The sequence below is a fragment of the Fusarium flagelliforme genome (genome assembly GCF_020744385.1).
Source record: "Fusarium flagelliforme strain FIESC 12 MPI-CAGE-AA-0113 chromosome Unknown B0J16scaffold_4, whole genome shotgun sequence".
Lineage (NCBI taxonomy): Eukaryota > Fungi > Ascomycota > Sordariomycetes > Hypocreales > Nectriaceae > Fusarium > Fusarium flagelliforme.
In genome coordinates this window covers 3,726,432-3,752,565 of record NW_025763506.1, presented here as the reverse complement: position 1 = coordinate 3,752,565, position 26,134 = coordinate 3,726,432, and the positions used below count along the sequence as shown (strand labels likewise).

Here is a 26,134-nt window from a genome sequence, read left to right as displayed (position 1 = left end):
CACACATGCAACTAACTCCACAGTTGTCACCTCGGTGTGGACGACATGGGGGGTTAAACATCAGCCCATTTTTGGTGCCTCACCGGGACCCAGCCAATCTATTACCGCAATGACCTGTCTAATACGAATTATACAGTCAAACAAATAGGTAAAGGTATGGGAATCGTCTTGTTCTAACCCCATCTCCTCCCCCACTGCGTTGTCTTTCTTGGCATGACACTACCAAACACCAGCTTGCTTATTCTAGCTGTCCCCCATCTATGCTCTTTCGCTACCCCTCAACCGCACAGCCTGGCCGTACTTTTGTAGCTTTGTAATGAGCTGATCGCCCTGTCGCACGACGTCTTGGTATTGCTTGTTCTTGTCATCAGGACGGTTGGTCTCGATAACACCCTTGCCCGTCACGCGGTCGATGGTGCAAGGGATACGGCCAGCGGCAATGAAGCGGGCAAGATCACTAGAGAAATGAAGTTAGCTGGAGTTAATTCGAGCAACAGTGAATAAATTAACGTACCGGTCAAGGAAGTCGACAGTGACACCAAAGTCGTTAGCCATGCTCTCAAGGCCGACAACACGGTAGCTCTGCAGGAGCTGCTGGTAGGCGCGAAGTCGCATCTCTCGGATGAACCAATTCTTGTGTTCGTGAAGGTAGCGGTCCTGGTTAAGGAACTGCTCCTCAACCTCAGCCAGTGACTTGAAGAAGGTCTTGTAGTTGCCGTTATACAAGCTGCTAACAAGCAGAGCCAGAGGGCTAAAGTCAATCGCCATCTCAGCCTCAGGTTGATCAGTGCTTGAGCCTAGTGTAGTAAGATTGACAGCGGCGGTGGCCGTCTTGGGTGCCTTCGAGCCGGTAGTGTCATCAGCACCAGGGCCAGCGCTGAGAGCGCCGCTGAGAGCAAGCAGCTTGTCCTCACCATCACCAAGAATAGCCTTGATCTCAGGTGCATCGACAACCTTTGACTTGAAATCAACTCGCTTGAGTGAAACTGAGCCAGCAAGAACTGAGTACACGACGAGGTTGGAATAGGTGCAGAGCTCGTAACTGGTGAAGGTGGAAAGAGAGTCGAGGAGCAGCGGCGCAGCGAGGTTGTAGGATCGAACGGTGAGCAGGTGCAGGCCCTCGTAGGCCTTGAGACGGTTGCGACGGTCCCAATCACCGCCTGTGTCGACTAGGCCCTTGGCACGCTCGACGTGCTTCTTTACGAGAGGCTTGTCACCATAGAACAAGCCCATACGTATTATAGCCAGGACGAGGTCGATCTTGGTACCGAGGATACCCGTCTTTTCGAAGAGGCTCTCGTAGGCGGCAATGGCCTTGTCCTGTAGGGGTGTTAGCACAGAAAGCTCAAGATACTACCAGGCTATATAGCTCTGGGCAGAAATAGACATGCCTTGTCTCCTACTCGGGCCCAGAACTCTGCTCGCTTGCCTTGGGCGGCCATGACCTCAGTATCACCTGCTTGCTCAACAGCGTCATCCTCCTCTTTCTGGATCTCTTGCAGCTCGCGGTCGTTGTCCTCCTTCAGCTGGTTGTACAGGCCCTCATCCCAAGGGAGGCTGATATTGGCGGCGGCAGGTTTGGTAGCGATCATTCCAACAAGGCTCGACTTCCTACTGAGAGGTCGTCCGGGAGCGGAAGAGCCACCCTCGCCAACAGTGTTGAGGACGCCATCGATGGGGTGGGCGAGATATCGGTAAAAAGGAGCCATCTTGTCCTGGGAGATGGCATCTTGGAGAGCTTTAACAGCAGCTTGTTGCGCATTCTTGGTGGCGTAGCCATTTGTGAGGGTGAAGACGTGCTGCGACAGAGGCAGCAGTGGCCATTTCGCGTACTGGGGGTCGGAACCCATGATGACGACGGTCACTGGTTCTGGAGTATGTGTTTGGTTTTATGCGCTGGATGCGATATCGAGGAATGTACGTGACTCGTTAGTGCGACGATATCTGCTGTTAAGTGTTGGTGATGTTGTTGATTTTGGAGATGGATGACGAGAGAAGCTCACAGATAGGTCGGTAGAGCTTGGTGTTGTACAGCAAGAGCAATGGCAATTGGATGGCAAGGCGACAGTGGAGTGGTCTGGGTGGTTGCTGCAAGGCTCCAGCGGAACACGCACTGATTCAAGGTACGTACCATATCAAAATAAGGCAGTACTGTGTTTACAACTCCATGCACTCAGTCTCATAGAAATCGTAGGATTTCAATGTGAGATGTTCTGTAACATCGCGACTACTGGATTCTAAGATTGTAGTATCCTACCAATTTCGAACTCAATTGCTCAATAACTTCTAAATGGTCTGTTTGATGCAGGAAGCCGTTGACGGGGGTAGGTTCAAGTTGTTTGGATCATTCAAGAAAAAGAACCTTTTGTCCGCACCACTTGAAATTATGAGTGAAAACATACATATAGAATGACCTATAATTAACAAGAATTCCTGATCTAGAAGAACTTTGTTCCTTTGTTAAACCACAGCCGTATTGTTTGTTTTTAGCAGCGGCTGGCCAAGCTACCTAGGTAGGTAGAGAGTTCAGGGTAGACAGCTCGCTGCGAATGGTCCGAGCGCCTGCATATATTCAAGCTAATAGAGATTAGATAGAGGACTTCACCATCTCACGCTCCAATCTGCAATCTTCAAACTTTCAATCTCAATCTCATAATTACAATACAAGAAGCGCAATACCGACTGATAGCCCAGTACCCAAGGCTTTCACAATGGCTAGAGACTCGGATCGCGGCAGCGATGATGAGCGCAACAGTCGTAAACGCCCTGCCACCAACGAACCGCAAGATGATCTACCTCAGCCGTACAACGCCAAGTCGCTGCAGCCAGCGAAGCGACGCGCCCTCTCCCCTTCCGAACAACCCCGAAAGCTGAAGCGCCCGGGCGCGCGTGCGCGTATTTCAGAAGCCGAGAGAGAAGCCATCCGCCAACGCCAGCTCGACAGAGAACGAGAGGCCGCGGCAGACGAAGCCGCCGAAGCTGAACAGGAGAGAATTCGCAACAACAGCGATCTCGTGAGACAGCACTACAACAACGTACCTGAGCGCGGTCGCGACTGGAGAACAAGAGACAGCAAAATCAAGGGATTGCGTGTTTTCAACAATTGGATCAAGAGCTGTATCATTCAACGATACTCACCCGATGAAGACCACACTCCCGGCTCGCGCGAGGCTGGACGCTCCAGCGGCAAGGATCTGCTTGTGCTCGATATGGGATGTGGAAAAGGAGGCGACCTTAACAAGTGGCAGCAGGCTCCCCAGCCTATCCAGCTCTACGTCGGTCTGGACCCTGCTGACGTGAGTATTGAGCAAGCTCGCGATCGTTATAGAACCTTGGGTAGTCGCGGTGGACGAGGTGGGCGAGGTGGTCATAGAAGACCACCACCCCGCTTGTTCGACGCTCGTTTCCATGTCAAGGACTGTTTTGGCGACACCATTGAGAATCTTGAAATCATCCAGCAAGTTGGTTTCGACCCTTCACCAATGAACCGCCGAGGCTTTGACGTTGTCAGCATGATGTTTTCCATGCACTACGCTTTCGAATCTGAGAAGAATGCTCGCAACATGCTCCGCAACGTCGCCGGAGCACTCAAGAAGGGAGGGCGATTCATAGGTTGTATTCCTAACTCTGATGTTCTGGGCGAGCGAGTCCGCAAGTTCAACGAGGAGGCTGCTGCGAAGCGCGCGGCCAAGCAAGATGCAGAGAAGAATGGCGATGGCTCAACAACCCCACAACAGACTGAGCCTGAGGATGGCGAACTGGAGGAGGGCGAGGAGGAGCCGACTGCCGAATGGGGTAACTCTATATACCGTGTGCGCTTCCCCGGCAAGACGCCAGATGACGGTGTATTCCGACCTGCGTTTGGCTGGAAATACAACTTCTTTCTGGATGAGGCAGTGGAAGAGGTGCCCGAGTACGTTGTCCCCTGGGAGGCTTTCCGTGCTCTCGCCGAAGACTACAATTTGGAACTACAATTTCACCGGACATTCCCTGAGATCTGGGAGGCCGAGAAGGACGACCGAGAGTTGGGTCCTCTGAGCGAGCGCATGGGTGTACGTGAGCGCGGCGGTGGTCCCTTGGCCGTTTCCGACGAGGAGATGGAAGCTGCTAGCTTCTATGTCGGATTCTGTTTCTACAAGGTCTAATATTTTACACCGGTATAAGGAACGAAGTCATGGGATGGGCGCTATGGAGTCTGGTCTGTAATATATAGGAGGCATTGCTATTGCATTTAGGAGCTTAATAAAAGAAAGAAAAGATGCTGTTATTATATATTTGTATGTGACCAAGTTTATCAGCGAGACTGGGTATCATTTTTCTTCGAATGTGAAATCCAACTCCTTCTCATGCAGCAATGACTATCCTTAGACGAAGCCTGACTCAAACCTATCTGTCTATACGTGATTTTTATCGTGGCGATTAAAATGCATTAGTTGCGCGTCGCCAGATTGTCAACGCTGCGACACCAGCACAAGCTGTAGCTCCAAGTGCGATGTACAGACTGGTTCTGTCGGGTCCTTCTTCGTTACTCTTGGGAAACGCAGTACTTGGGTTCGTAGCAGCATCTGCATATGCTACAAATAGCTCGCTGATACTACCCCAAGTGACACTGACATGCAATGGCAAACTCATACTAAGAGAAGAGGTGTATTGGTCTGGCTGAAGCTCGCAGCGCTGATTGGTTTTGTCCTTGTCGGCTTTGAGTGCAGTGTATATAGAGGGAAGCTCGTCGAGATGTGGGTACTTATTCCGCAAGTCAACAATATGCGAGAAAGAGTCGGGGTCGGATGAGTCGTATGCGTAGCAGATAAGATCGCAGGCGTCCAGTTTGGCCCGGTTTTCGAGGATTGCAGGCTCCAGTTCACCAAGCTCCTCGAGGATAAGGTAGACTTGCTTTCCACCAGGCAACTCGACGCTGTTCACCGCGCGGCGGGGTTTGATAGTAGGATGATATAAACCATAAAAAGGTCGGTTCAGGAACGAGTCGAGCAGAGCAGATTTGCCCGCACCTGATGCTCCAAGAACGTAACAGAGCACTACGTTACGTTCGACTCGTCCAGGACGTCTTCTCCTCTTACGAGGCTTCGTTATCTTAAGTGCAGCAGTGATGGGGTCCTTGGGATTTGAGGGCTCAAAACCAAGGTACGCTAGATATTCGATAGTCGTCTTTGGTTCGATGAAAGTCGTCATGCTCCATTGAGCAAGCCAGCCTTGGAGAGTAACATGTCCAGCTTCGTTTCTCACAGTTGAGGAGGGGAACGATGAATCGGTCCAAGAACTAGGAAGTCCTGGAGCCGGGGCAAAGAGAGCCTCCAACTCCTCGTCGTTAAGACCGCCATCGTTATCTTTGTCGAAAAGCAGGAAGAGATCCACAAAGAATCTGTAACCAGCAGGACTAAGCTCAGCAGACGAGTACTCCGGGACCTCAAAGTTCGGCCGAAAGAACTTGTCTTCAAGGCTTAGACTATCAGTGTAATGAAACTTTCGAAGGATAATCCAAATCGTCTCGTGGCGTCCCTTCTCGGCATAGAGTTTGTTGAGTTGCAGAAAACCTGGTAGATCAATCCCTTTGTCCAGTTCGGAAGCAGGTAACGACTTGGAGATGCTGAGCTTGATGTTGTCCAAGTCATCAGTGGTCAGAGGTTTGTCGAAACAACGGGCTTGGAAGTCACGCATTTCCTGTTCGTTGAGATACCCGTCCTGATCTTTGTCGCACAGATAGAAGATACGTTTCAATGCATTGATACACAGAGGTTTGAGATGACCCTCCTTGTAATCGAAAAGAGGAGCGATGGGGTGAGTCACAGCCTTTTGGCAAAGGAAGAACACTTCGTTTACGTTTCGGTGGTCGCGGGCGCTGGTACGAATGCAAGAGTCGACCTCGCGAAACTCGGCCATGACGGGCAACAGTTCTTCCTCAACCACCTGTGGTGTGGTGCCCTGCCCGACCAGATCGGATTTATTGGCACATAATACGACAGGAACGTTGACACCTAAAGATCGGAAATACGGCATCCAGAACAGCGCTACCCTTTCATAACTGTAGTGGTCGGCATAGACAAGAAGGATAACATTGCACTTTCGAATCTCTTTTCGCAACGTAGTCCGGTCTTGCGGGCGGGCCGAGGTATCGACGATGGTGGTCGAGACATTTTCAGGAGTACCGATACTCGGTGGGATGGTGATTTGCGGAAGGACAGGTTGGATTTTGTTGTTGACGAACTGATCCTTCACGAGAGAGGCGATGAGGCTGGATTTGCCGGTGCTTTCGTCGCCGCAGACACAAATTCGGACTGAACAAGGGAGGTTAGTCATTTGTTTGGGTATCTAATTATTGTTCGTTGTCGAGTAAAGGCTTGGCGAGGGCTCAAGGTATATAAAAAGATGGATATAGGGTGTTCGCACCAGCGGCCATGATGGAGGTATTATTGGAGTTTTGAGTCGAAGTATGTCGTCATCAAGGTTCCATACCCAAGAGGGGACGGCGGTCTGCTGATATCGTGGGTTTGGTCGTCGATCGTGGGGAATGAATCGTAGCGGCGGTAGCAGCAGCGGCGTTGAGTAATGGTCAAATTGAAGGTAATGAGGCACAATGACAATAGATTGGAAGTATTGGAGAGAAGAAATGAGGGGAGGAGGACAGTAAAAGAGGTAAAGTAGGTCAGACCATGTCTCAGTTGAAAAGAGAAACAGAAAAAGAAGAAGAGCGGTGCAGAGTACAACACAACACAGCAGAGCCGTGCAACGCGATGCAGGGCTGTCAAGATGCAGCTAACTCAGGTCAGGTACAGACGGTAACGGTGACTTAACTTAACTTAACTGACTGCACAGAGCTAGGATGGTTGTGGTCGATGGCAGAAAAGAAGTGACGCGACCAGCAAGGATTGGGTGGTTTTGGGACGCATCTTTAATTGATCGTCCCCGCCTGTTTTCTCTGAGGTTGGGTGTGTTGTCATGCGTGGGACCTACCGCTTGCCGCTGTCACCTCACCGCACGAGCCTAGAGGTAGACTTCAGGGTTCTTTTAATACACATTGGATGGTTCTGTCAGTGGACAGGTTAATCATCTACTCTAGTCTAGGATTGAGCGCTTAATTGATTCCAAGTTCTTCAAATTGTCATTGGACTTAACACTCCTTATTTCGACTTACATACTAGGTATCCGGGTACATCATGCCAAACGATTTATACTGACAATGACTTCTTCCAGTGGCCTAGACACAGGCTCGCATGACAACTGGATAAGACTACGTTCAATCACGTTGTCTACTAGAGGTAGATACTCACTAATCGATCTATCGAGAGTTAACCACAATATGCCCCTAATCGGAGGCTTCAGTGGGCCGAATGATCATGGCTCTCGTGCCACAATTCTCCAACAGTCACTTTCCAGACTATCTACGTGCAATGGATCATAGAAATACGTAGTATTCATGGATCACAGTCTTGGGTATGGATTGAGTTTGCGTAACTGACCCAGTATTTATGTCACCTTCCATAGGAGGTACAGTACCTAGCCTCATGTTCACTTCCATCCATCTGGAACCCTGCCCGTTGATGGCGCTTTCCCCAGTTCTTACCCCACACTATCGTCTGCGACTGCGCCTGCACATGCTCCTTCCTGCGCGCTCATAGTCCGATTCAGGTCCAACCTCCACTGCTCAAATACTCCTCGCCTGTTTCTTCCCAGCCTCACATATCAAGGGCGAGCTTGGAAAGTCAATTTATCGCCAATCCAAGATCCCATTGAGTTTTTCTATCTCCAGGAGACCTCGTTTACGCCTTGCGACGAACGGCACCTTCCAATCTCGACCAAGCCTGCTGTGCCTCTCATCCTACAGCCACCTCCACCTCCACCTCTGGTATCCGACCTTTCGACCGAACAACTAAATATCGCGACATCCTCATTCAATTAGACTCGATTCGGCTTGACAGTAGAACCCATTAGACACACAAGAAGTGCATAGAATCTCATCATGTTGTACGTACAACGTCCCGGCTACCCATGCTGCCTGCGACCACTTGCGCCTGACACAAACTGACGCCATGGGATTCCAGCGTTCTACCTCCTCCGCCACGGTATCCCACCATGGGGGGGCCATATGGCGCCGGAATACACCCTGTACCTTTGATAGAGACAAACAATACGTTGTCAAACCCAACGGGCCCCGAGTGGCAGTTCCTGGTCGGAGAAGGTAACATACTCGGCATTTCTGCAAGGCACTAAGTTATCTGAGTAGATTTTGACAGAGAACAACAGGAACATACACGCTTAAAGAAGACTTGCATCTTGCGACACCTCCGCCCCATCCTTCCGAAGCTACCGTCCCGAACCCGAACCCTCTGTCAACCCTCCCACAGCCTGCCAGCGCTGGTACCTCAGTTTCCCTCATCGCCCTCGAAAGTCGGCCAGCCCCGAATTTCTTGTACAAAGGCCTCTCGTCCACTACGCTTGCTCTGAGTGGTGCACCATCAAGTATTCAGGAACATCCAAATGAAGGGCGCTACTCCGCCGAGGGAGGTATGGCTAGTGAGGATGGGCGAACTGGCTCAACAAGCGATGCCGCCGCTGCCTCCATAACCATAGGCTCGGCGCCCGCCTTTGGCGAAGGCAATGCCTTACTTACTCAAGCGCCGACTAAGGATGTGAACAAGAAGAGGAAGCCCAAGAACAACATGACCAAGAGTAACTCCTCCTTTATCTCACGTGTCATTGTTAACGAGAGCCTCTCGAAGAAGCTCACAGAGCGACCAAACGATGGTATTTTTGCCTTTGCTAATATTAATCGAGCCTTCCAATGGCTTGATATGTCATCTTCTTCAAAGGCATGTTCAGTTGTGAGTACAGTCAATCTCAAACATTTACTGATAGAGCGAGCAGCAAGACTATTTGACCAAAATCCTTTTCACAAAAGCGCACTGTTTATGCCATGACGTAAACATGCACACCAAGAGCGTCTCCCACCTTGATGTTATCATGGGCTTTTCTACTGGCGAGGTTATTTGGTGGGAGCCAATCTCTCAGCGCTACACCCGATTGAACAAAAATGTGAGAACATCCAAGGTGCTGAGATGTGATATTTAGAACCGCTAACGCCAATGTTAGGGTGCTATCAATGGCACGCCGGTAGCAGCAATTCGATGGATCCCAGGTTCTGAAAACCTATTCTTAGCTGCCCACATGGACGGCTCACTTGTGGTTTACGATAAGGAGAAAGAAGATGCCCAGTTCAATCCAGAGGAGGAGGCAGTGAATGGTAATGTTAACGGGACCAGTGGTGAGTCGCTCGACGCCAACAACCCTGGTTCTCATCACAATTCAATTCGCATCAACAAGTCGGTACATTCCAAAAACCAAAAAGTCAACCCTGTCGCCGCCTGGAAGCTTTCCAACCATCGGATCAATGCTTTCTCATTCTCGCCCGATAATCGACACTTGGCGGTTGTCTCCGAGGATGGCACACTAAGGATCATTGATTATCTGAAGGAAGAGTACGAACCCCTGCATTCACCCATGCCGTTTCTGTATCTGACTTGTCCAAAGGCTCCTAGATGTTTTCTACTCTTATTATGGCGGTCTAACCTGTGTTTGTTGGTCCCCAGACGGCCAATATGTGCTTACTGGTGGACAAGATGACTTGATATCTGTCTGGTCACTGTCTGAATCAGCGCTAGTAGCTAGATGCCAAGGACACCAGTCTTGGGTATCAGCCGTTGCTTTCGACCCTTGGAGATGTGATGAACGAAACTATCGATTCGGTAGCGTGGGAGAAGATGGACGCCTGTGTCTGTGGGACTTTAGTGTTGGCATGCTTCACCGACCCAAAGCGGTATGTGATAACCTCTGCATTCAATCACGCCGGGAATCGTCATGCTGTGATGCATTGTCACTTTCCGATAAGTATTGTGTCTTAAAGGATATTGTAAGCTGACAATGGTCGCCCTTTAGCAATCTGTGCGACACCGCGGATCGGTTTCATCACGCTATACAGCATTGCAGAGGGCTGAGACGGCTACTACATCCAACTCCCGCCTACGATCTAATTCGAATCTTGATATCGAAGATGAAGAGACAGCCATCGCTCACCCGGTCGAGCCACGAGCTAGAATCCCAATGCTTCCTCCCGTCCTGGTAAGTCTTGACAGGACAAGCCGATTGATGATGAGAGTCGACTTGCAGATCTTGAAAACTAACTAATGAGATAGAACAAATCAATTGACACGCACCCAGTGTGTTGGCTGGACTTCACAGAAGACGCTATCATCACAAGCTGCAAGTCAGGTAAGTGATAATAAACTATCCTTGAGATATCGATCTGCCGGTCCGACTGAACTATTGAGATCAGCGATCGCTTGTTCCTGATATGCGCTGACATGTGAAACTCTCAAAATAGGACACATGAGAACGTGGCTACGACCTGGATCGGAGCTTGCGGCACAGACCAAGGGAGCAGAAGCCCCGGGGGCGGCGTCATGATGAACAGGTGCATGCTGAGCGGTAAAACGCTTCCATGAAATTTGAGACGAGGGCGATGACGAATAGGAGACCATGGCGAGTTGTTTGCATATTTGACAACGAAACGCTCGTGTAAGCGCAATCACTACTGTAGGCAAAGGGGGGTGGCTGTTGTTGTTTCAATCATTGGTTGTTTCCAGAGTAGGCATCGTGTTCGAGGGCGAAGTATCATAGGAGCATCAACAGAAAACCCACTTCAGATCTTGGCTTTTGACAAGTTTTCAGCCCCGGTCGTCAACAAATTATGTCTCCAAGGCAGCTAACAAATTTGCTCGGGGCGCGGCTGGGATTGTCGAAGAGTCATATAGCTTTCGGGAATCCGTTTTTGGGTACCCAGAGAGAAGACCAAGTCGGTCCTATCAATCAAACGTCTCCGTTGAGCCCACATGGCGACCGGAGGCTCTTCGGTGAGCAACAAGCTGCCGCGTTTGAGGTCCACTATAGCTGCAGGACCCTGATTTTAAGTGTTCGATTTTTTTTCTGTTCCTAGAGATATCAGTGGATAACAACTAGCGCACGTAACGATTACATACATCCAATTGTGGCATGATTTGAGATAAGCAGGGGATGAACGAGAAGGAGGCTGAAATGTGTTAATTGATACGTATCCATGACATGGACGACGGAGAGCAGTGTACAACAGTCATCTCTCACTCTGACGCACGTGTTGATTTCGTTAACCTTAGTGATTGTGATCTCTCAAAGCTTTGCTGAAGCAAATTGATCACCATTTTCCAAATTGACGAAGAATAATAAATTATTGCCTTGACTAACTTGTGTATCGTGCACTTAGACTACTGCAAGCTTATACGCCCGTTATGACCGGGTGCCATCTACCGAATCGACGCGCGCCTGTGCGTCAGAACAAGGATCAAGGATCAGGGCGCTCGAGAAGCTGAGGGCGTAATTTGAGCCTCAGAAACTCAGACACGACTCACGAGAAAGCTAGATATCAGATTGGATGTGGCTGGTTGGATGAGAACCAGCCAGCCATTGCTTGTGATCCTTGCAAATCGGGAAAAAGGGGAGGGGAACCACTCAGTCCACTAACACGGCCGTTGCCGAACCAGACCTGATAGACAGGGGCCGGCCAGGACAGACCATTATGCGGTGGCTCGACAGATGGTGTGTGTTAATCGCTGGTCGCCGTCGGTAAGAGGATGTGTCCATATAATTCGACATATCGGTAAAGAGTTGGAGGCGCCGTTGGCGAGTAAAACAGACAGAAAGACAGACATTGTGCGTGATAGCTCGGTGCCCATACACCGTAGGCTTTTTCTGCTGTGTAAGTTCAATGCAATGTAAACAAATCACGAAAGCTGTCTTCCGCCTCTTGTATATACCTGCAATGTAGTCAAGTCACATAAAAGAACCATCGGCATTCATATGATAGATATCTCTGGCGGTCGATACTGGGAGCTCAGATTCGACAGTGAGTGATCGCAATACCTTGCTGACTGCATTCTCTGGCATCTGTAGGCTCTCTCGACAATCCCCGAAGACTTGACCAAGGTAACAATCTTAAGCAACAACAGGAATAGGATCTCATTGATTTTGATACAACTTGCAAAATGCCAATGCATTCTACAGGGCTGATTCTGACGATGGGTCCGGTTCTCTAAGTTTCCGAAATCGAATGGCCCAGTTTTCGAAGATAAAAGCCTCAACAAAAAAATGGACTTTGTCGTTTCTGGTCAAGTTCGAAGTGGTTAAGCGAAAGGAAAGGCTGTCTCATATCTGTAATTTCAGGTTAGCATTCGGGCGCACACAAGCTTGCCTGAATTGTCCTCGAGACGAGTTCTTCGCATGTGCCGGCGCAGGGGATTGTATCTTCGGTCGATTTCTTCCCGTATTACGCTCAGTAAGCCTTTATATGGGGGCCAGAAGCGACACCACCACAGATACACAAAGGACGACGGCCCATGTTAAAGAGAAGATGCAAGCCGACAGGTAGCGGTGGTGCCCAAATAAGTTGTCAGGTACACAATCGGTGGAACCGTTCTTTCTAAGCTAGCTCTTGCTGCGCTCTCTCGGTGCTTTATCACGGCACGCTAGTTGCCGTCGACATATGCTTGTTTGATGGAGACAAGTCGAGTCAAAGGGGCCAGTCTGCCGCATGCATCAAGGTCGTTGTGAGTTGCAGAGGTAGGTACAATGGGGCGGTCAGACCGTCTGTTTGAGAGGCACGGGTCTTGGTACAGGCGCAGTCGTAGTAGACGAGGGTTTGTTCTGTAAAGATTCCATGGGGAATAATTAAGATATGCAACCATCGTCTGACCGGCTAAACTGAAGCCTAGGCTCAGCCCTTACTGGCATGGTCCTGGTGATCGAGTTCGAGACACCAGCAAGTTCAAGCCTGGGAACGACTACGTACCATGATACCGTCAGATCAGGATCATTCTCGCAGATATTCCAGGTCGGGGAAGTTCTGTACAGACCCCAGCGCCCTGGGCCTCACTGATCTAGATCTTGCTTTTGTCGACTGAGGTCCTGCCAATGAAATATTATAAGTGCTGCAGTGACGGTCTCGTGCCATTGATACTGAAACCCCATATTCTGCAGCTTTTGGCACATCCCAGAACCGTATGATCAGATATGATGGTGTGTGGTAAAAAAGGACTGCTGAAAAGTAAGCACGTGTGTCTACTCAATCCAGCTGTGATTACCAGCCCAGTAGCTGATTGAAACAAATCAGGATTGATATTCCGAATTTGGAAAATTGTTGTACAATTCTTGGCTGGCTGAAAGCTCCAGCTCTCGATAAGCTACGAAATGATAGCGAGAAACTCCGCGTTATGGCCGTGCGCCACAACAACCTGCCTGGTATGTTACACTGAACTGAGAAAGCACGAAATATTAGCGGAGCCGCAAGAATAAGGTGAACGTAGGGGAGAGTTTTTGAGCTCCGAGTCAAATTCTTTGTCTTCCGGACCTGATTCTCCATGGGTAGTTTTCGTTCCGCCTGCCCTCGGTATAGTGATACCCACGGGAGCTATCCCAGGGGGTTGCCTTATAGCCTTGTCTAGAACTGCGGTTAAGGCTCGAGAATATGTACATACTTTGGGGGCGTCAGCGTGGGGGTTCTACAGACTGGTTTGCCCTGTGATTTCTGGTTCTGTATCGGATACCACATAGCATTTGCGGTGACGAGAAGAATGCTTGTGTACGAGAACGGGGCACGTTGCAATCTTTTAACGAGAATTGAGTTAGTATACATGGAGCTGTGATGTTTCATGATGAGTTTGTGAGAGGAAGCAATGGTCGTTGAGAATACAGGAACGTTGGAACCAAGTACCTCCTGTGGCTGCCCGTGGCTGTAAGTTGCAGAGGTAGCAAGAACCTGCTCAGGCACGCCCACCTGTGTGCCTTCCCTACAGATAATCTACTTGCTCACCACCCACTTAAGCCTGGAAGGTTATCTTAGGTCTTACAACATCTAACAGATCTCTTCCGTCATCAGTGTTTATCGGATACATCGATTCGAAACGAGGCCATTCCCGTCTGTCGTCCCGAGAACTGGCGGCCATTTACCTGTTTTATGTAGGTACCTTTTCTCGGCGTTTCGGCGCTACCAAGCACAGACGCTCGGTGCAGCGTTGAAACTGCAGGGCAGGACAGGGCAGAAGCTTCGATCGGGCTTCGATAGCACGAATCATCCCGACTCATGCAGCAGCGAACCAGCCTCAATGCGTGCGGCCGGCGTCTCCGCCCCACCTACATTGCGATGCGATGCCAGCCCTTAGACGTATTGGTCTTGATCAATCTCAATCACTCACCAGTCAGCTAAAACATGCTGGTTCTCGCTAGCGACACAAAACGGCCGAGACAATTTACGCGCAACAAGGCCCTCTTATCTGGAGAAAAAGACTACAGTACTGCTCCTTGATCGGTTTCAATCTTCTATGTCAACAAAGGCACTTAAAGGTTCTCACCGTACGTATCCGTTTCCACCGGCCCGTCATCATCCGACGGCCGTTACTGTACCTTCGCAACCTTCCGGGCACGTACGATACGCGCAATACATGATACATGATACATGAGACTTGCAGCCAGATGCAGGGCGGTCGTGTCTCGTCCCGTTATTACCGTTACAGCCAGCGCCTTTCCTGCGTTAATTGCGCCATAACACCATGGCGATCTGTTCGGCTTTGTCTACGGGAACTGCTACTAACCTGACTGAAGTTCTTCAACAGGGCAGACCAGACCCTCTTATCAGTTATCACTACCCAAAGGGGATTGGATCATGCCCTAAACCTGTGCTTTGCAGGGGTGGTATCACTGAACTGATTGATTGACATGACTGATGTATCTCTGATGCAGGCTGTTTGGCTCGTCATGATCAAAGCCAGATGCGAGCATCAGGTGTCATGCACATCGGTCTGCTCTTCTTTCAACGTCCCAATCTGCTCTCCCATGTTTCTCGTTATACACATCTGGAAGCATCTTCGTTCTGCTCCACACCACTATTAAAAGAAAGGCCATTGCCGCCTCCAATCGAGGCCCTGTTTTAACCTTAGTTTTTCCCGCTCCCCTCTCACCCACCTCTTGTCTGATATCTTTTCCCCTGCTGAGTTTTGCCTGGCCTGGATGTCAAATCTTTAGTGAGACCGACACGGTGGGCGTCTTATCAGAACAAGACCCTCTTTTCTACTTTTGTCACATCGCAATCCTGACTCCACTAGAGGCCGCGCCGCTTGATCTGCTCTGCTTTGCGCTATCGACCCTCGCCTCCCATTGCATGGAACTTCCATTATCCTACCCTTGCTTAACCTGATCCTCGTAGGTTTTGGCTTTTCCTGATCTCACAGCCCCACTCAAGTTTTCTAGAGGCTGTATCGTATCCACAGCATCCCGTCGACTCGTGCGTGGCTTGGGCTGCTGTAACTCGTCACTCGTGCTCTCAACTTAGCCGTGATCTAAATAAAAGCGTTCCATCTCCTCCAATTTATTCTTTCGTCCATTCTAGTTCCCTTTCTCGGCAGTTTCGCAACCTATTCATTTTGACCTCTTCCCTCTTTGCTGCTCTGCAGCAAACCACAACCACTTATACGACAGACAAAACGCTGCCATGCCGTCTTTTAAGCCTTTCGCTTCCGTAACGGGGCGAAATTCATATAGTCTTTTTGACATTCGGTACGCACACACTCACTTACCACTGCAGACAACATTGCAGAATACTAATCGACTTTGACGTTCAGCTTGGACAGCGATTTTATCGTTTTCCGCGGAAGTGACCATGAATCGTCTGGTCAAATACTTAAAGGCACATTAGTTCTGTGCCTTCAGTCATCACTCAAGATCGAAGATGTCCGCCTAAGGCTCGTCGGAACTCTGCGTCATGTGTAAGTTGCAAATTCGAGATTGAGCATTGACACAATGTGAGGACCATAGCTGACATGTGATGTGCAACAGTTGGGCTGACCCTAGAGGAACCGCACCCGGCGTTTCGGGACAAAAGGTTGACAAGACGACGACGATCCTCGAGCACCGATGGGCGCCTTTCATAGGCACACATGGGAAAAGCATGACACTCCCTGCTGGAAACTACGAATGGCCTTTCGAATACATGCTACCAGGCAATATGGCCGAAAGTGTTGAAGGAATCCCCGAGGCATCAATTACTTACAAACTGAGAGCAACCGTCGGACGTGGAAAGTTGGCATACGATCTACACGCAAACAAACACCTTCGAATTATCAGAACATTGGAGCCTGGTGCTCTTGAATTCCTGCACGCTATGAGCGTGGAGAATATCTGGCCCAACAAGGTTGATTACTCAATCATCATTCCACAAAAGGCTGTGGTCTTCGGGGGTTTAGTTACGATGGAAATGCGATTTACACCGCTTCTCAAAGGTCTCGAATTAGGAGACATCACAGCAAGGTTGATGGAAGTCCGCGAATGCTATGTTCAAGGATCCTCTTCCGGTTACGGCACGAAAGAGCATCGAACAGAACGCGAGGTATCAATGTGGAAGTTCGCTGCGTCAAGGGAAGAGCATTGGCAAGATATGATTGAGGATACTGGCCAAGAAGGCTGGGCTTTGACCAAGAAACTCAACCTTCCCAAGAGATTGCGCCAATGCATTCAGGACTTGAACCACCATGGCATCAAGGTTCGACATAAGATTAAGCTGACCGTTGCGCTCTGCAACCCTGACGGTCATATCTCTGAGGTAAGTTCCGGCGCGAGAGAATTGTGATATCTGGTTACTGACAGCTCCTTGACAGCTTCGAGCAACTCTTCCCGTATCCATCTTTATCTCTCCCAATATGCCTCTTGACGAAGAAGGCAACTTGGTCGACCAGTCACCAACCACACCTAACAACGAACGAGAACTTTCGACTATCGCTCCTCCCGGATATGGCGAGCATGTCCTGGATCAGCTGTACGCGGATGTCGATGTGAGCGGCTTTCAAACGCCTGGGTTTCAATCAGGTGTCAGCAGTCCCTTCTACGCACAATCACGAGCTGGATCCAATGAGAATCTTGCAGCACTTGCACACAGTCGACCTGTTGCACCCGCAGCACTGTCGTCTCGGCTTGCCAATGTGTCACTTGACCCCTCCCAGCGAACATCATCATACACCTCTATACATTCAGTCCACTCAGCGGGATCTCCAGGATTCATGTCACCCACATCAGCACCCCAGGGGCCAGCTCCACGATCCGAGCCTGCAACTGCAGCGCTTACCCGGACGAACAGTTCTGAAGAATCAACACGGAACTCAGCTGAACATGTTGATCTCGACGCCACTGATCTTGCCGAGCTGAGCAAGGTGCCCAGCTATCAGACAGCTGTTAAAACCCCAGCCCGCTCGCGTGCTGGCACTGGCGATTTGCTTCTACCCGATTACCAAACAGCGCTCAGCGCTCCCCGAACACCTCCAGCAAACGATATTGTAACAGACCCCCTGGGTACAATCTCGGAGGATCAGGATGGCGAGGATCATATTCAACATGTCTCACGCCCAACCAGCTGGATCACTGGTGGTCGTTCTTACACTGACGACGCTGCGACTTACCGAAGGTCGCAGAACCGCAACCAAGTCTTTTAAACAAGCGCCTGGGCTCTTGTCCTCAACACGCAGATACTGAATTATGTGATATATACTTTTATGGGTACGAACGATAGGTCCGAAAGGCTCGGCTGGCGTTCTTGCTTTTTCTTTTTGTTGTTATGGGATGGTGTTCAAAGCAATTATAGACATGGCATACTTCTGTTAGCGAGGTATTGGATCGACGACATCAGTGCGATACTTGGAAACAGAACAGGGCACGGCGAAGATGATGGATGAAAAGAAGACACTTGTATAATAATACCCCAGAAGCATGATGTTAGGAAAGAAACATGAATAACGAGATGTATTCATTACCAATGTATTCGTTATAACTATTACCAAATGGCAGCTCCATTAATGTTCAACAATAGTGCACAGAAAGCGTGACTATTGAAATCAGAAGGGCCGCATTCCTATCTTCCTCTGAGCCCCATGTTTCCCTGGAGCTTGTCTAGTGGATTAATTGTTGTACTGAAGCAACCCATCATTGAACAATATAGTATCTCAGGAAGTGGTACTTGGAGTACTGGTGTACAGTACGGTTGTTGTTCAAGTTATCGATAATGACATAGGGGGCGTCAACGGTATGGTGGCGACATGTCGAAATTCTTCGGCACTCGGTGACATCCGACCAGAAAAGCTTGTTGTCAGTGGGTACTGTCTAGAATCGTGGCGATTTGATTAATGGTGGTGGTGTACAATACCCCTAAAAACATTGATAAACAGGTACTGAGAGTACTATCTCTCCTTGTAACTTGTGTGTTTCTGATTAATATTCAACACGCTATAGACGCTATAGACTGCGTCATGGCTTTGCACTTCATATACTATTTATCCTGCTTCCCGATATAGAGAATGTTCCGAAGCCAAGGATATTGAGGCAGCCGCAGGGTGTCAGAAGAATTGATCGCCGAAAGCATAAGAGACGAAATAATCTGGTCGCCTTATGCCGGCTTAGGCTAGCATTTAGGCTACTTTATTTCTGTAGCCTAAGCCTTAGAGAACATTTCTTCTGTTACCCACCTAGGGCAGCTAAGATTCAAGATACCCAGATCAACTATGCCAAGTCTGTGTTAGTGCAAATGTCGGCGCGACAAATTCAAGGGACCACGCCCAGAGTTTGTGCTATTGTAGGGACAAGTGCTGGAGGGCGGTTGACGTCATTTTCAGGGAAGTCAGGAGATCTGGTGATAGTTGAAGGTGAAGTTGATGATGGTTTTAGCGAATTATGATTCTGACAGTTGTCACTCTAAACATGATCTACTTCAGGGTATCTTCTTTCTTGTCTTGATACAGCATCATACTACTGTACATAGATACCTACCTTCCGTAGTATGTAGTCAGAGTCGATTATCCTAGTATAGCTGAAACTGTAACTCTTATGCTGCCAAAGGGGACACAGAACGCACAAGCACAACTGCAATCATGCATTTGAACTGTTAGTAAACATTTGTTTCAAGGAGGTCATGAGCCACATGCTTTCGATTAGTTGTACAGATCTATTTCTGCTAATGAGGCCTCGTGCAGCAGGCGTCTAGCGTCGGGACTTTCAGCTCTTGGTGTCTAAACAACCCCTCGCGCGCCAATTAGATACATATTGAGCCTCGACGTCATCTAGACTCTCCTGGCGATCCTCTATCGACGACGTCAACACTAACTTGATTGAGGTGTTTAATCAATTACCTCTGCTGTCTAAAACCAGGTCACAAGATTTCGGATACATCTTTAAATACTTGTCCATCGCATCAGACCAAGCTTGGCTTCCATTTGCATACCTACCTATAAATCCACTGACCAACCCCTGCAGAAAGAAGCTTCAGAACCCTTGACTGCGCCGTGATACCCCTCTTCGCACCTACCCGCGGACCTCCCTGACCCTGTCTGCCAAGCTTGGACAGCTAAATCTAATCTCAACGCTACTACGGATACTGTGACAATCCTGACTGTCTATCATTATTACCAGTACCCACGACCCCTTTACAGAGGAAACAACAACAATAGCTCTACCACCAGACGTCGCGATCGCCCAGAATGGCCTCACCTACGACTACCGAACTCCCTTCAAGGGCCACAACTGGTTTCAGCACCATGAGCGAAGATGCTATCCCTGAAGTCGACCCCTCAAGCGTATGTCACTGTAACACCTTCTTCTGCGCGCGCGATGCACCGTCGTGAAGGTGACAATCTTTAGAAGGGATTGAGCTGATGTTTTTGCGAATAGACTGCTGGTTTGCTCGCCGAGCGACTCCAGGCATGGAAACATGCTGTCGGTTATATTGAGGAATATATGAAGGCTATGGAAAAAATCCATGGCCATCACGCCAAGGAATATGAGAAGGCGCTTAAGGTAAGACGATCCAGATAATACTGCTTTGCGCCAGTGACAGTATATACTAACAGTGCTCAACAGGCCATCAACAACCCTCTGAAGGAAGGTCACCACTTCGACCAGAGCCTCGGCGGTGTTGCTGGTTTCTTCGAGAACATGCGCACCAACACCCAATCCCTTATCAATACCAATATCGAAACCGAGAAGAGCATTAAGGGCTCCGTCCTTCCCGTCCTCGAGCGTCTGCACAAGGAAATTAAGCACAAGGCCAAGGAGCTCGCCCACGGTGCCGAGAAGGGAGCCAAGGAGGTCGAGAAGGCCCGTAACACCACTCAGAAGCAGATCGAGCTGCTCGGCCAACACTCTGCCTCTTTCGACTCCGCCGGAGGTCACCTCAACAGTCACGATGATCCCTACGTTGTGCACCGCGGTGTCTTGCATCGCCTGAACAGCCAGGTCATTGCTGAGAACAACCACCGAAATGATTTGATCGCTGTTCAGAACAACTTCCACGCCTTTGAGGCTCATGTCATTGAGGTTGTTCAGCAAGCCATGGAGGCTTTCACTCAGCTTGCCGGTGGCCAGGCTGACAAGACACGAGCTCTCTACAACGACCAGCTGTCAGTGATTCAGCGCGTTGCCCCCGACTTCGAATGGAACGCCTTCAAGGCTCGCAGCGGCGACCGTCTCGTCGACCCCAACGAGCCAGCGCGTTCTGTTGATGCCATCCAATTCCCCAACATGGATCACCCTGGTACCAGGGCTCTGATCGAGGGTTCGCTCGAGCGCAAGTCACGTAACAAGCTGTCTTGGGGATACACAACTGGCTACTACGTGGTTACCCCCTCCAAGTACCTCCATGAGTTTAAGGACTCGGATAACAACCGCCAGGACCCTAAGCCCGAACTTTCCGTCTACCTTCCTGATGCCGTCATCGGAACGGTTCAGGGTGAGAAGTTCAGCGTCAAGGGCAAGGACAAGTCCAAGACCATGAGCAGCAAGTTCACGGGGTCCACTGAGCTCAACTTCAAGGCGCACACAGCTGCCGACGCCCAGAAGTGGTTCCAGGTTCTCTCCGAGTGCGGCAAGACCACGGCTCCTCTTAGCACAGGATCTAGCCCTGCTGGCTCTACGCCCACATCTCCTAACCCTCAGGTCACCGCCAACCCTCTCGACTCCAAGGTTCAGTCTCCTATTTCCCCTGCCAATGAGCCAGGTGCTCAAGAGGCTGGCGTTGTAGGTGGTGAGGCTCCTGCCGCAGCACCTGTCGCAACACCCGCGGCGGCTGAGAAGAAGGAGACCGCTGCCTAGATAATCGAAGTGAGGCGGTCGGAGAGTGACAGCCATCTCGTACGTGCGCTCGCACAATCCATTTGAATGGACGGAGTTTCCTATACCCAGCCCTGCACACACACACAGGCAACAAGTGTTTTTCCCGTCTTTTATTTGGCTGTAGCCCAAACGCAAGGCTGGCGGCAGTAATCTTTCAACACTTTTTCGTGATGGTGCTATCGACGTGGCCTTTGGTGGTCTGAGAAAGAGATGGATGAAAACGACAGCATTGCCTTTCACATTGAATTTCAAACCTGTGTACTGTTTGTTGGTTGTGGTTCCAGACCTTTATTTGAGTGAGAAGGAGAAGATTAATGCGGATGTCTTTACTGGCCTGTTCACAGACCCTACACTACAATTGAGTTATACACATTTATTCCTATAGGTGCATACAGCCGATGATGCTGGATCAGTGATTGAGTTCAGTATCTGAAATTAACATGCGATTGGCAAGCCTCTCTCCTTTTGCAAGGTATACGTAAAGCGACGCGATATGTATGTCAGCTGGGGCCGGTGAGAATATGGTTGTGTTGAATTTCGAAGAAGCCAGCCAGAGTGGCATTGTCAAATCACAAGCATAGTAGTTTTAGCCGTAAGCGCGTCCTTTGTTCCGTCACCAACAGAGCTGAATACTCCGCGTTCCTACGCGGGTTCCTATGTGATAGACAGTGTGGCTTACAGGTACAATCTCAGCAATCACCTGTGACAATGTGTCGTGGAGGGATCTCATTGAGGCTTTGGCATTAACAGGCAAGTGTATGTGTCAAAACTACACAACAACGCGCAATTACCCCAGCTATATAAAGTGCACGAAAAAGAGTGAGGCGAACATGATGCGCATCGAGGAGCTTTGGATCCGTTTCAAGCAGGCTGACATGGTCGTGTCTTGGTCTATAGGCGTTTCGACTGTCTGGAATCAAGCACCTGGCTGGCCCTTCTAAGTAAAACAGGGCGAGTAGACAAAGTGCAAAAAGTAGATGTGTTTAGGATGCCTTATGGCGGACAGCCAGGGCGATCGATCGCATGCAGGGGTCAACAATCAGGCTCTGGGGTAAAGTGAATGAAAGTTGCAGTCTTGAGAAGCGTTGATGAGTTGTCTATTCAAGGATCTTAAACTGTACGAATCAAACGCTTACAACTTTGTATGTTATTTACCTTTATAGAGTAATCGCCATGATATTGTAGAGTTGTTTTTCACACAATTGTGCGAGTTGGTGTGATGCGTGCAATGTGACGACCTGGGCAGGATGAGGCTGAATATAGACTGCCTGAGACTCGGCATACACACAGATATGACTTGTCTCCCACACCGGGCGACTGGAAGGATGAGTCCTTCCAGAAGAATGTGTCACAATGAAATCTCGATGTGTATATGCGAGTAGGCAACGATAGTCTCGAACTGAATCTTATCTTGCACAAGTTCGCCCTATTTTGACCTCGGACTTCAACTTGCCCACGAAGATAGACAACATCATATTTACTGGATTTTTTTCCTTATAAGAAGTGCTGTATGCCTTGCTGCGGGTGCCTTTACGCCTTTCTACCACCATAAGTAAAACGAGGCTCTGCGAGTATCGGCTGGAAAGTGACCTACAGTTAAGTATCTAATAAGGCTCGCGACCAACGTTCATAATAATTCAAGAGAAGTAGCATCATTGGTACCCCCTCCTACCTATGTAAGAGCTTTTCAGCTTTGACTCCCGGCCTAGTCCTGCTTCTCGTCTTTCCTGGAAGGTTTACAGTACTTCCATCACAACACCAACTTCAACCTGAACAATTTAACAAGACCCGGCAGCTCTTGAGCAAAGCAAGCGTACGCAATTTATGATAGCATTCTCTGAAAAAATAGAGACTGGTTGGTTATTCAGTGTTATACTCCGATGATTGAGGAGATTGCCACTGTTGCCGCAGCCTTGATTGTCCCAGGCTAAGAGTAGAAGCCATACATAACCATCACAACAACCATTTTTCAAAAGCCGCACACAAGTTCAATTCAACATTCTCAAGTTTGAAAGAATAAACGAACACCAAAAAGCATTCACGATGATGGCCAAACCTTGGAACGAACACCGTGGGACAATCACCAAGCTGTATATCCAAGAAGGACGAACACTCGAAGACACTCGCAACATCATGAGGATACAGTATAACTTCGAGGCATCGTAAGTTCTTCATTCCAGTTGCTTAAACATCTGCTAACTAACCCTTAGGATTCGCTCCTATCGCCAACACTTTGATATCTGGCAGATTGGCAAGTACAACTGCAAGAAGCGCGACAAACGCCGTCGTCAATCTCTCAGCAAAAACCTCCCACCCTCTCCACCACATTCCCCTTCAGACGTACCGTACAGCGGAGAAGAGGGCAGCTCGCCCGCATCTTCCTCTAGCAGCTCAATGAGCCGACGCTCCTCAGACCAGAGACCTCTGCCTGTCTTGAAGCAGCCTCAGATGTACACAGCCTACTTCTACGACTATGCTCGATCTCAAGATGATCCGCAAATCAAGGTTGAGAACAACGGTCGAGAACCAGTTTGGGAAAACATTGATGTTGGCGCCTTTCGCAATTCGCAAGTTGCTGATGGAGTGTTGCCGTCGTGCGTATCCCCCTTTCTAACCCTTCCAAGTCATTGGGTTAACAAAAGCCCACAGAGGTGTGCCTATCCAGCCTTACCCTGAGTCTACAGGCTGGCCTGTTCGAGGAGCAAGATCATCGTACCTCGCAAGCCCTCCACAGGCGTATTGTCGAGCGCCGTTCCAGGATGCAGTGCCACGCTATGTGCCTGAACCGACGACGCTGTATTCCCGCGGCGGGGAAATCAGATCAGTCTTGCGCGCTCCAGACCTTTCCGTGGGAAAGGGCCATGGGGGAGCAGGGACTGTATTCCATGCGGTTGACTATCAGAACGTTGCTCAAGACTAAGTATGTAAGCGACCTGCAGCAAGAAACAGCTACCACCACAATCTTTTAAGCATCAGGACTTGACTTGACAGATGTTGACGGGATTACACTCCTTTCACAAGTTGCACAAATATTGGGCACATATATTCGAGTTTCGACTCGACAGTCTTAAATGCAAGCAAATACGTTGTATTATGGAATAGGATACTATTCAATTCTATGTTGACTTACCGTTGCGGTTTAGAAATCAATTTCATTATGTGGGATGCTGGTCCGAGTTTGATCGACACCTTCATGACAACTGTAGGGCCAGCTGGGATGTCTCAGCTTGTCACTTGACAAGCCGATTGCAGTCAAAGCTACAGTATTAAACCATAGATAGACAATTGGCACTATTGCTAAGTTGATGAGTCCTTGAAGTCAGGTTAGCGACTTTTTCTATACCAAGTTGGCAAATAACAAAGATGAATAAGGGTGGAATTTCAGGGTAAAGTGCCTTGTCACAGGCGTTATCGTCAAAGCAATATGGCTACGTTGACCGTCGTGATATTGTAACATCATTTAAAAGCGGAGGGAGAGAAAGAACATAGTAAAACTAACCTGGCTGGCACGGGGACCGAGTGCGTAAAGGCACTGAGTGTAGCTGAGTATGCTTTCGAAATGTCAGCCGCTGTCGTTGAAAAGACTGCATTGACGTGACGTGAAGCATCTCGATCAGTCGATAAATGAGTTGTCGTCGTAGCGTAAGCTCGGACATATGCTTGTCGTTTTCATTTTGGATCATCATAGAGATGATGCGAAGTGCAAATGCTGGGGCCGGTTGGCTACTTACGTGTTGAATGTTCTGAGAGTAGGTTAGCATAAGCTACCAAATGCTTGCAAGTAAAAATTTGCATGAAAATCGCAATTCAGGTAATGCATGAATGGTAGGTAAGGTTGTGTCTGCATCGAAAACTCGGATAAGACTCGTCATCTGATGTTCATCAGGAAAGCGAGGGTGTTGTGATAATGCTAATAAAAAAGACTTACAATTTCAGACGGAGTGCATTCATCATTACAATCACAGAACTGAGCGATAGCACACTAGCACTCGAGGTAGGTTAGCCTCAGTGGCTCGACAACATCCAGCAAAATGAAGGTAGAGCGTGACGAGTCAGTGGGCGAGGTTTTCTAGGCCTGCCGCAAAGTGGCTTTTCGTGCTCATGTGGTATGATTCGGAGCCCAGTGCCGCTTCATCATAAAACGTCGAGAGCGGTTCGGTGTTTTTGAAATCGCATACCTTGCTGGTGACTAGAATCTTTTGGTCATGTTAGCGTAATGCTACACCATGAAGTACAACAATAGTGAAGTTTGAGTCTCAATCAGAAATAGCCATTTTATATCGTCAAAGAATAACTCAGCCGGTAATTTCCAGCGTATATTGTAAAAAGAAATGATCATCACATGAGAGGGAAAGATATGTCGCAAGTGCGACGATTGGAACGTACCATTTCAACCCATTCCGGGCGTGGGGAAAAGCTTGAGCATCGTCGCAATGATCCACCGCTTGGTGATGAGAGAGCTATTAACTGGTCAGCGCATGTTCGAGGTGTGAAAAATGTCAAAACGAATGCGTGATGGGTAGTCTTTTCAGACTGACGTGCTAAAACAGAGGTTTCATTCCATTTAGGTCAAAGACTCTAGTTTGCGGTGTTTGTGTGTCATCAGAAAGACAGGGAGTAGCAGCACGAAATGCTGCGAGTGCAGAACATACCTCAGCTTTGATTGATTGTTTTTGTTGTTGTTGTTGCTGAAGATTGAAAAAAGAGCTTGGAGAAGTAAAAGTTTTTGTAGAGAAAAAGCTCGGACGAATATTGCTATGTGGGGAGTACGGGTGCTCATTCTTCCGCTGCCGGGCTTTCATTCTGGGGCAGAAAGATGGTCGGCGACGAGCAACCACGATCCACCCCGAGAAAACTCAGTCAAATATGGATCTTTTAACCTGAAAATAAAATTGTC

The 26,134-nt window shown here is 49.0% G+C and overlaps 7 protein-coding genes across 7 annotated transcripts; 5 read left to right on the top strand and 2 right to left on the bottom strand.

The window, feature by feature from the left end:
- Nucleotide 1: 1 nt before the first annotated feature.
- On the bottom strand, nucleotides 2-2,042 carry B0J16DRAFT_141572 (26S proteasome subunit RPN7-domain-containing protein). Its single transcript, XM_046121900.1, has 4 exons — nucleotides 2,004-2,042; nucleotides 1,392-1,947; nucleotides 515-1,320; nucleotides 2-457 (listed from the first exon to the last, which is right to left on the bottom strand). Exons 2-4 carry the CDS (start codon nucleotides 1,848-1,850, stop codon nucleotides 259-261), a joined length of 1,464 nt encoding a protein of 487 aa, XP_045983428.1. The 5' UTR covers nucleotides 1,851-1,947; nucleotides 2,004-2,042; the 3' UTR covers nucleotides 2-258.
- Nucleotides 2,043-2,621: 579 nt separating this feature from the next.
- B0J16DRAFT_342662 (mRNA capping enzyme-domain-containing protein) lies at nucleotides 2,622-4,258 on the top strand. Its single transcript, XM_046127920.1, has one exon. The coding sequence runs from the start codon at nucleotides 2,712-2,714 to the stop codon at nucleotides 4,143-4,145; it is 1,434 nt and encodes a 477-aa protein (XP_045983427.1). The 5' UTR covers nucleotides 2,622-2,711; the 3' UTR covers nucleotides 4,146-4,258.
- Nucleotides 4,259-4,282: 24 nt separating this feature from the next.
- On the bottom strand, nucleotides 4,283-6,626 carry B0J16DRAFT_141521 (mitochondrial Rho GTPase 1). The gene is made up of 2 exons (XM_046121898.1): nucleotides 6,406-6,626; nucleotides 4,283-6,293 (listed from the first exon to the last, which is right to left on the bottom strand). The coding sequence occupies exons 1-2, from the start codon at nucleotides 6,413-6,415 to the stop codon at nucleotides 4,420-4,422; spliced, it is 1,884 nt and encodes a 627-aa protein (XP_045983426.1). The 5' UTR covers nucleotides 6,416-6,626; the 3' UTR covers nucleotides 4,283-4,419.
- A 1,236-nt stretch (nucleotides 6,627-7,862) lies between these two features.
- On the top strand, nucleotides 7,863-10,618 carry B0J16DRAFT_141503 (WD40-repeat-containing domain protein). Its single transcript, XM_046121897.1, has 9 exons — nucleotides 7,863-7,980; nucleotides 8,058-8,194; nucleotides 8,260-8,825; nucleotides 8,881-9,048; nucleotides 9,106-9,491; nucleotides 9,544-9,829; nucleotides 9,949-10,131; nucleotides 10,206-10,281; nucleotides 10,394-10,618. The coding sequence occupies exons 1-9, from the start codon at nucleotides 7,976-7,978 to the stop codon at nucleotides 10,474-10,476; spliced, it is 1,890 nt and encodes a 629-aa protein (XP_045983425.1). The 5' UTR covers nucleotides 7,863-7,975; the 3' UTR covers nucleotides 10,477-10,618.
- A 4,850-nt stretch (nucleotides 10,619-15,468) lies between these two features.
- Nucleotides 15,469-17,896, top strand: B0J16DRAFT_305349 (uncharacterized protein). Its single transcript, XM_046124746.1, has 4 exons — nucleotides 15,469-15,648; nucleotides 15,714-15,857; nucleotides 15,928-16,690; nucleotides 16,746-17,896. The coding sequence occupies exons 1-4, from the start codon at nucleotides 15,584-15,586 to the stop codon at nucleotides 17,571-17,573; spliced, it is 1,800 nt and encodes a 599-aa protein (XP_045983424.1). The 5' UTR covers nucleotides 15,469-15,583; the 3' UTR covers nucleotides 17,574-17,896.
- A 1,711-nt stretch (nucleotides 17,897-19,607) lies between these two features.
- Nucleotides 19,608-21,216, top strand: B0J16DRAFT_267843 (uncharacterized protein; the record flags this gene model as incomplete). Its single annotated transcript, XM_046123461.1, has 3 exons — nucleotides 19,608-19,703; nucleotides 19,798-19,923; nucleotides 19,987-21,216. 3 exons carry the CDS (start codon nucleotides 19,608-19,610, stop codon nucleotides 21,214-21,216), a joined length of 1,452 nt encoding a protein of 483 aa, XP_045983423.1.
- Nucleotides 21,217-23,280: 2,064 nt separating this feature from the next.
- B0J16DRAFT_399607 (Clr5 domain-containing protein) lies at nucleotides 23,281-24,296 on the top strand (the record flags this gene model as incomplete). Its single annotated transcript, XM_046132451.1, has 3 exons — nucleotides 23,281-23,399; nucleotides 23,448-23,831; nucleotides 23,887-24,296. 3 exons carry the CDS (start codon nucleotides 23,281-23,283, stop codon nucleotides 24,155-24,157), a joined length of 774 nt encoding a protein of 257 aa, XP_045983422.1. The 3' UTR covers nucleotides 24,158-24,296.
- Between the last annotated feature and the right edge of the window lie 1,838 nt (nucleotides 24,297-26,134).

Excerpts from the sequence above, each read along its gene's own strand:
- B0J16DRAFT_342662 (XM_046127920.1), top strand. The coding sequence starts at position 2,712 with ATGGCTAGAGACTCGGATCGCGGCAGCGATGATGAGCGCAACAGTCGT.
- B0J16DRAFT_141503 (XM_046121897.1), top strand. Across the intron at positions 8,826-8,880 it reads ATATGTCATCTTCTTCAAAG|CAAGACTATTTGACCAAAAT; the intron begins GCATGTTCAGTT and ends TAGAGCGAGCAG. Across the intron at positions 9,492-9,543 it reads ATTGATTATCTGAAGGAAGA|GCTCCTAGATGTTTTCTACT; the intron begins GTACGAACCCCT and ends ACTTGTCCAAAG.
- B0J16DRAFT_141572 (XM_046121900.1), bottom strand. The coding sequence starts at position 1,850 with ATGGGTTCCGACCCCCAGTACGCGAAATGGCCACTGCTGCCTCTGTCG. Across the intron at positions 1,321-1,391 it reads GGGCCCGAGTAGGAGACAAG|GACAAGGCCATTGCCGCCTA; the intron begins GCATGTCTATTT and ends ACACCCCTACAG. Across the intron at positions 458-514 it reads ACTGTCGACTTCCTTGACCG|TGATCTTGCCCGCTTCATTG; the intron begins GTACGTTAATTT and ends TCATTTCTCTAG.
- B0J16DRAFT_305349 (XM_046124746.1), top strand. The coding sequence starts at position 15,584 with ATGCCGTCTTTTAAGCCTTTCGCTTCCGTAACGGGGCGAAATTCATAT. Across the intron at positions 15,858-15,927 it reads GTCGGAACTCTGCGTCATGT|TTGGGCTGACCCTAGAGGAA; the intron begins GTAAGTTGCAAA and ends GATGTGCAACAG. Across the intron at positions 16,691-16,745 it reads CTGACGGTCATATCTCTGAG|CTTCGAGCAACTCTTCCCGT; the intron begins GTAAGTTCCGGC and ends GCTCCTTGACAG.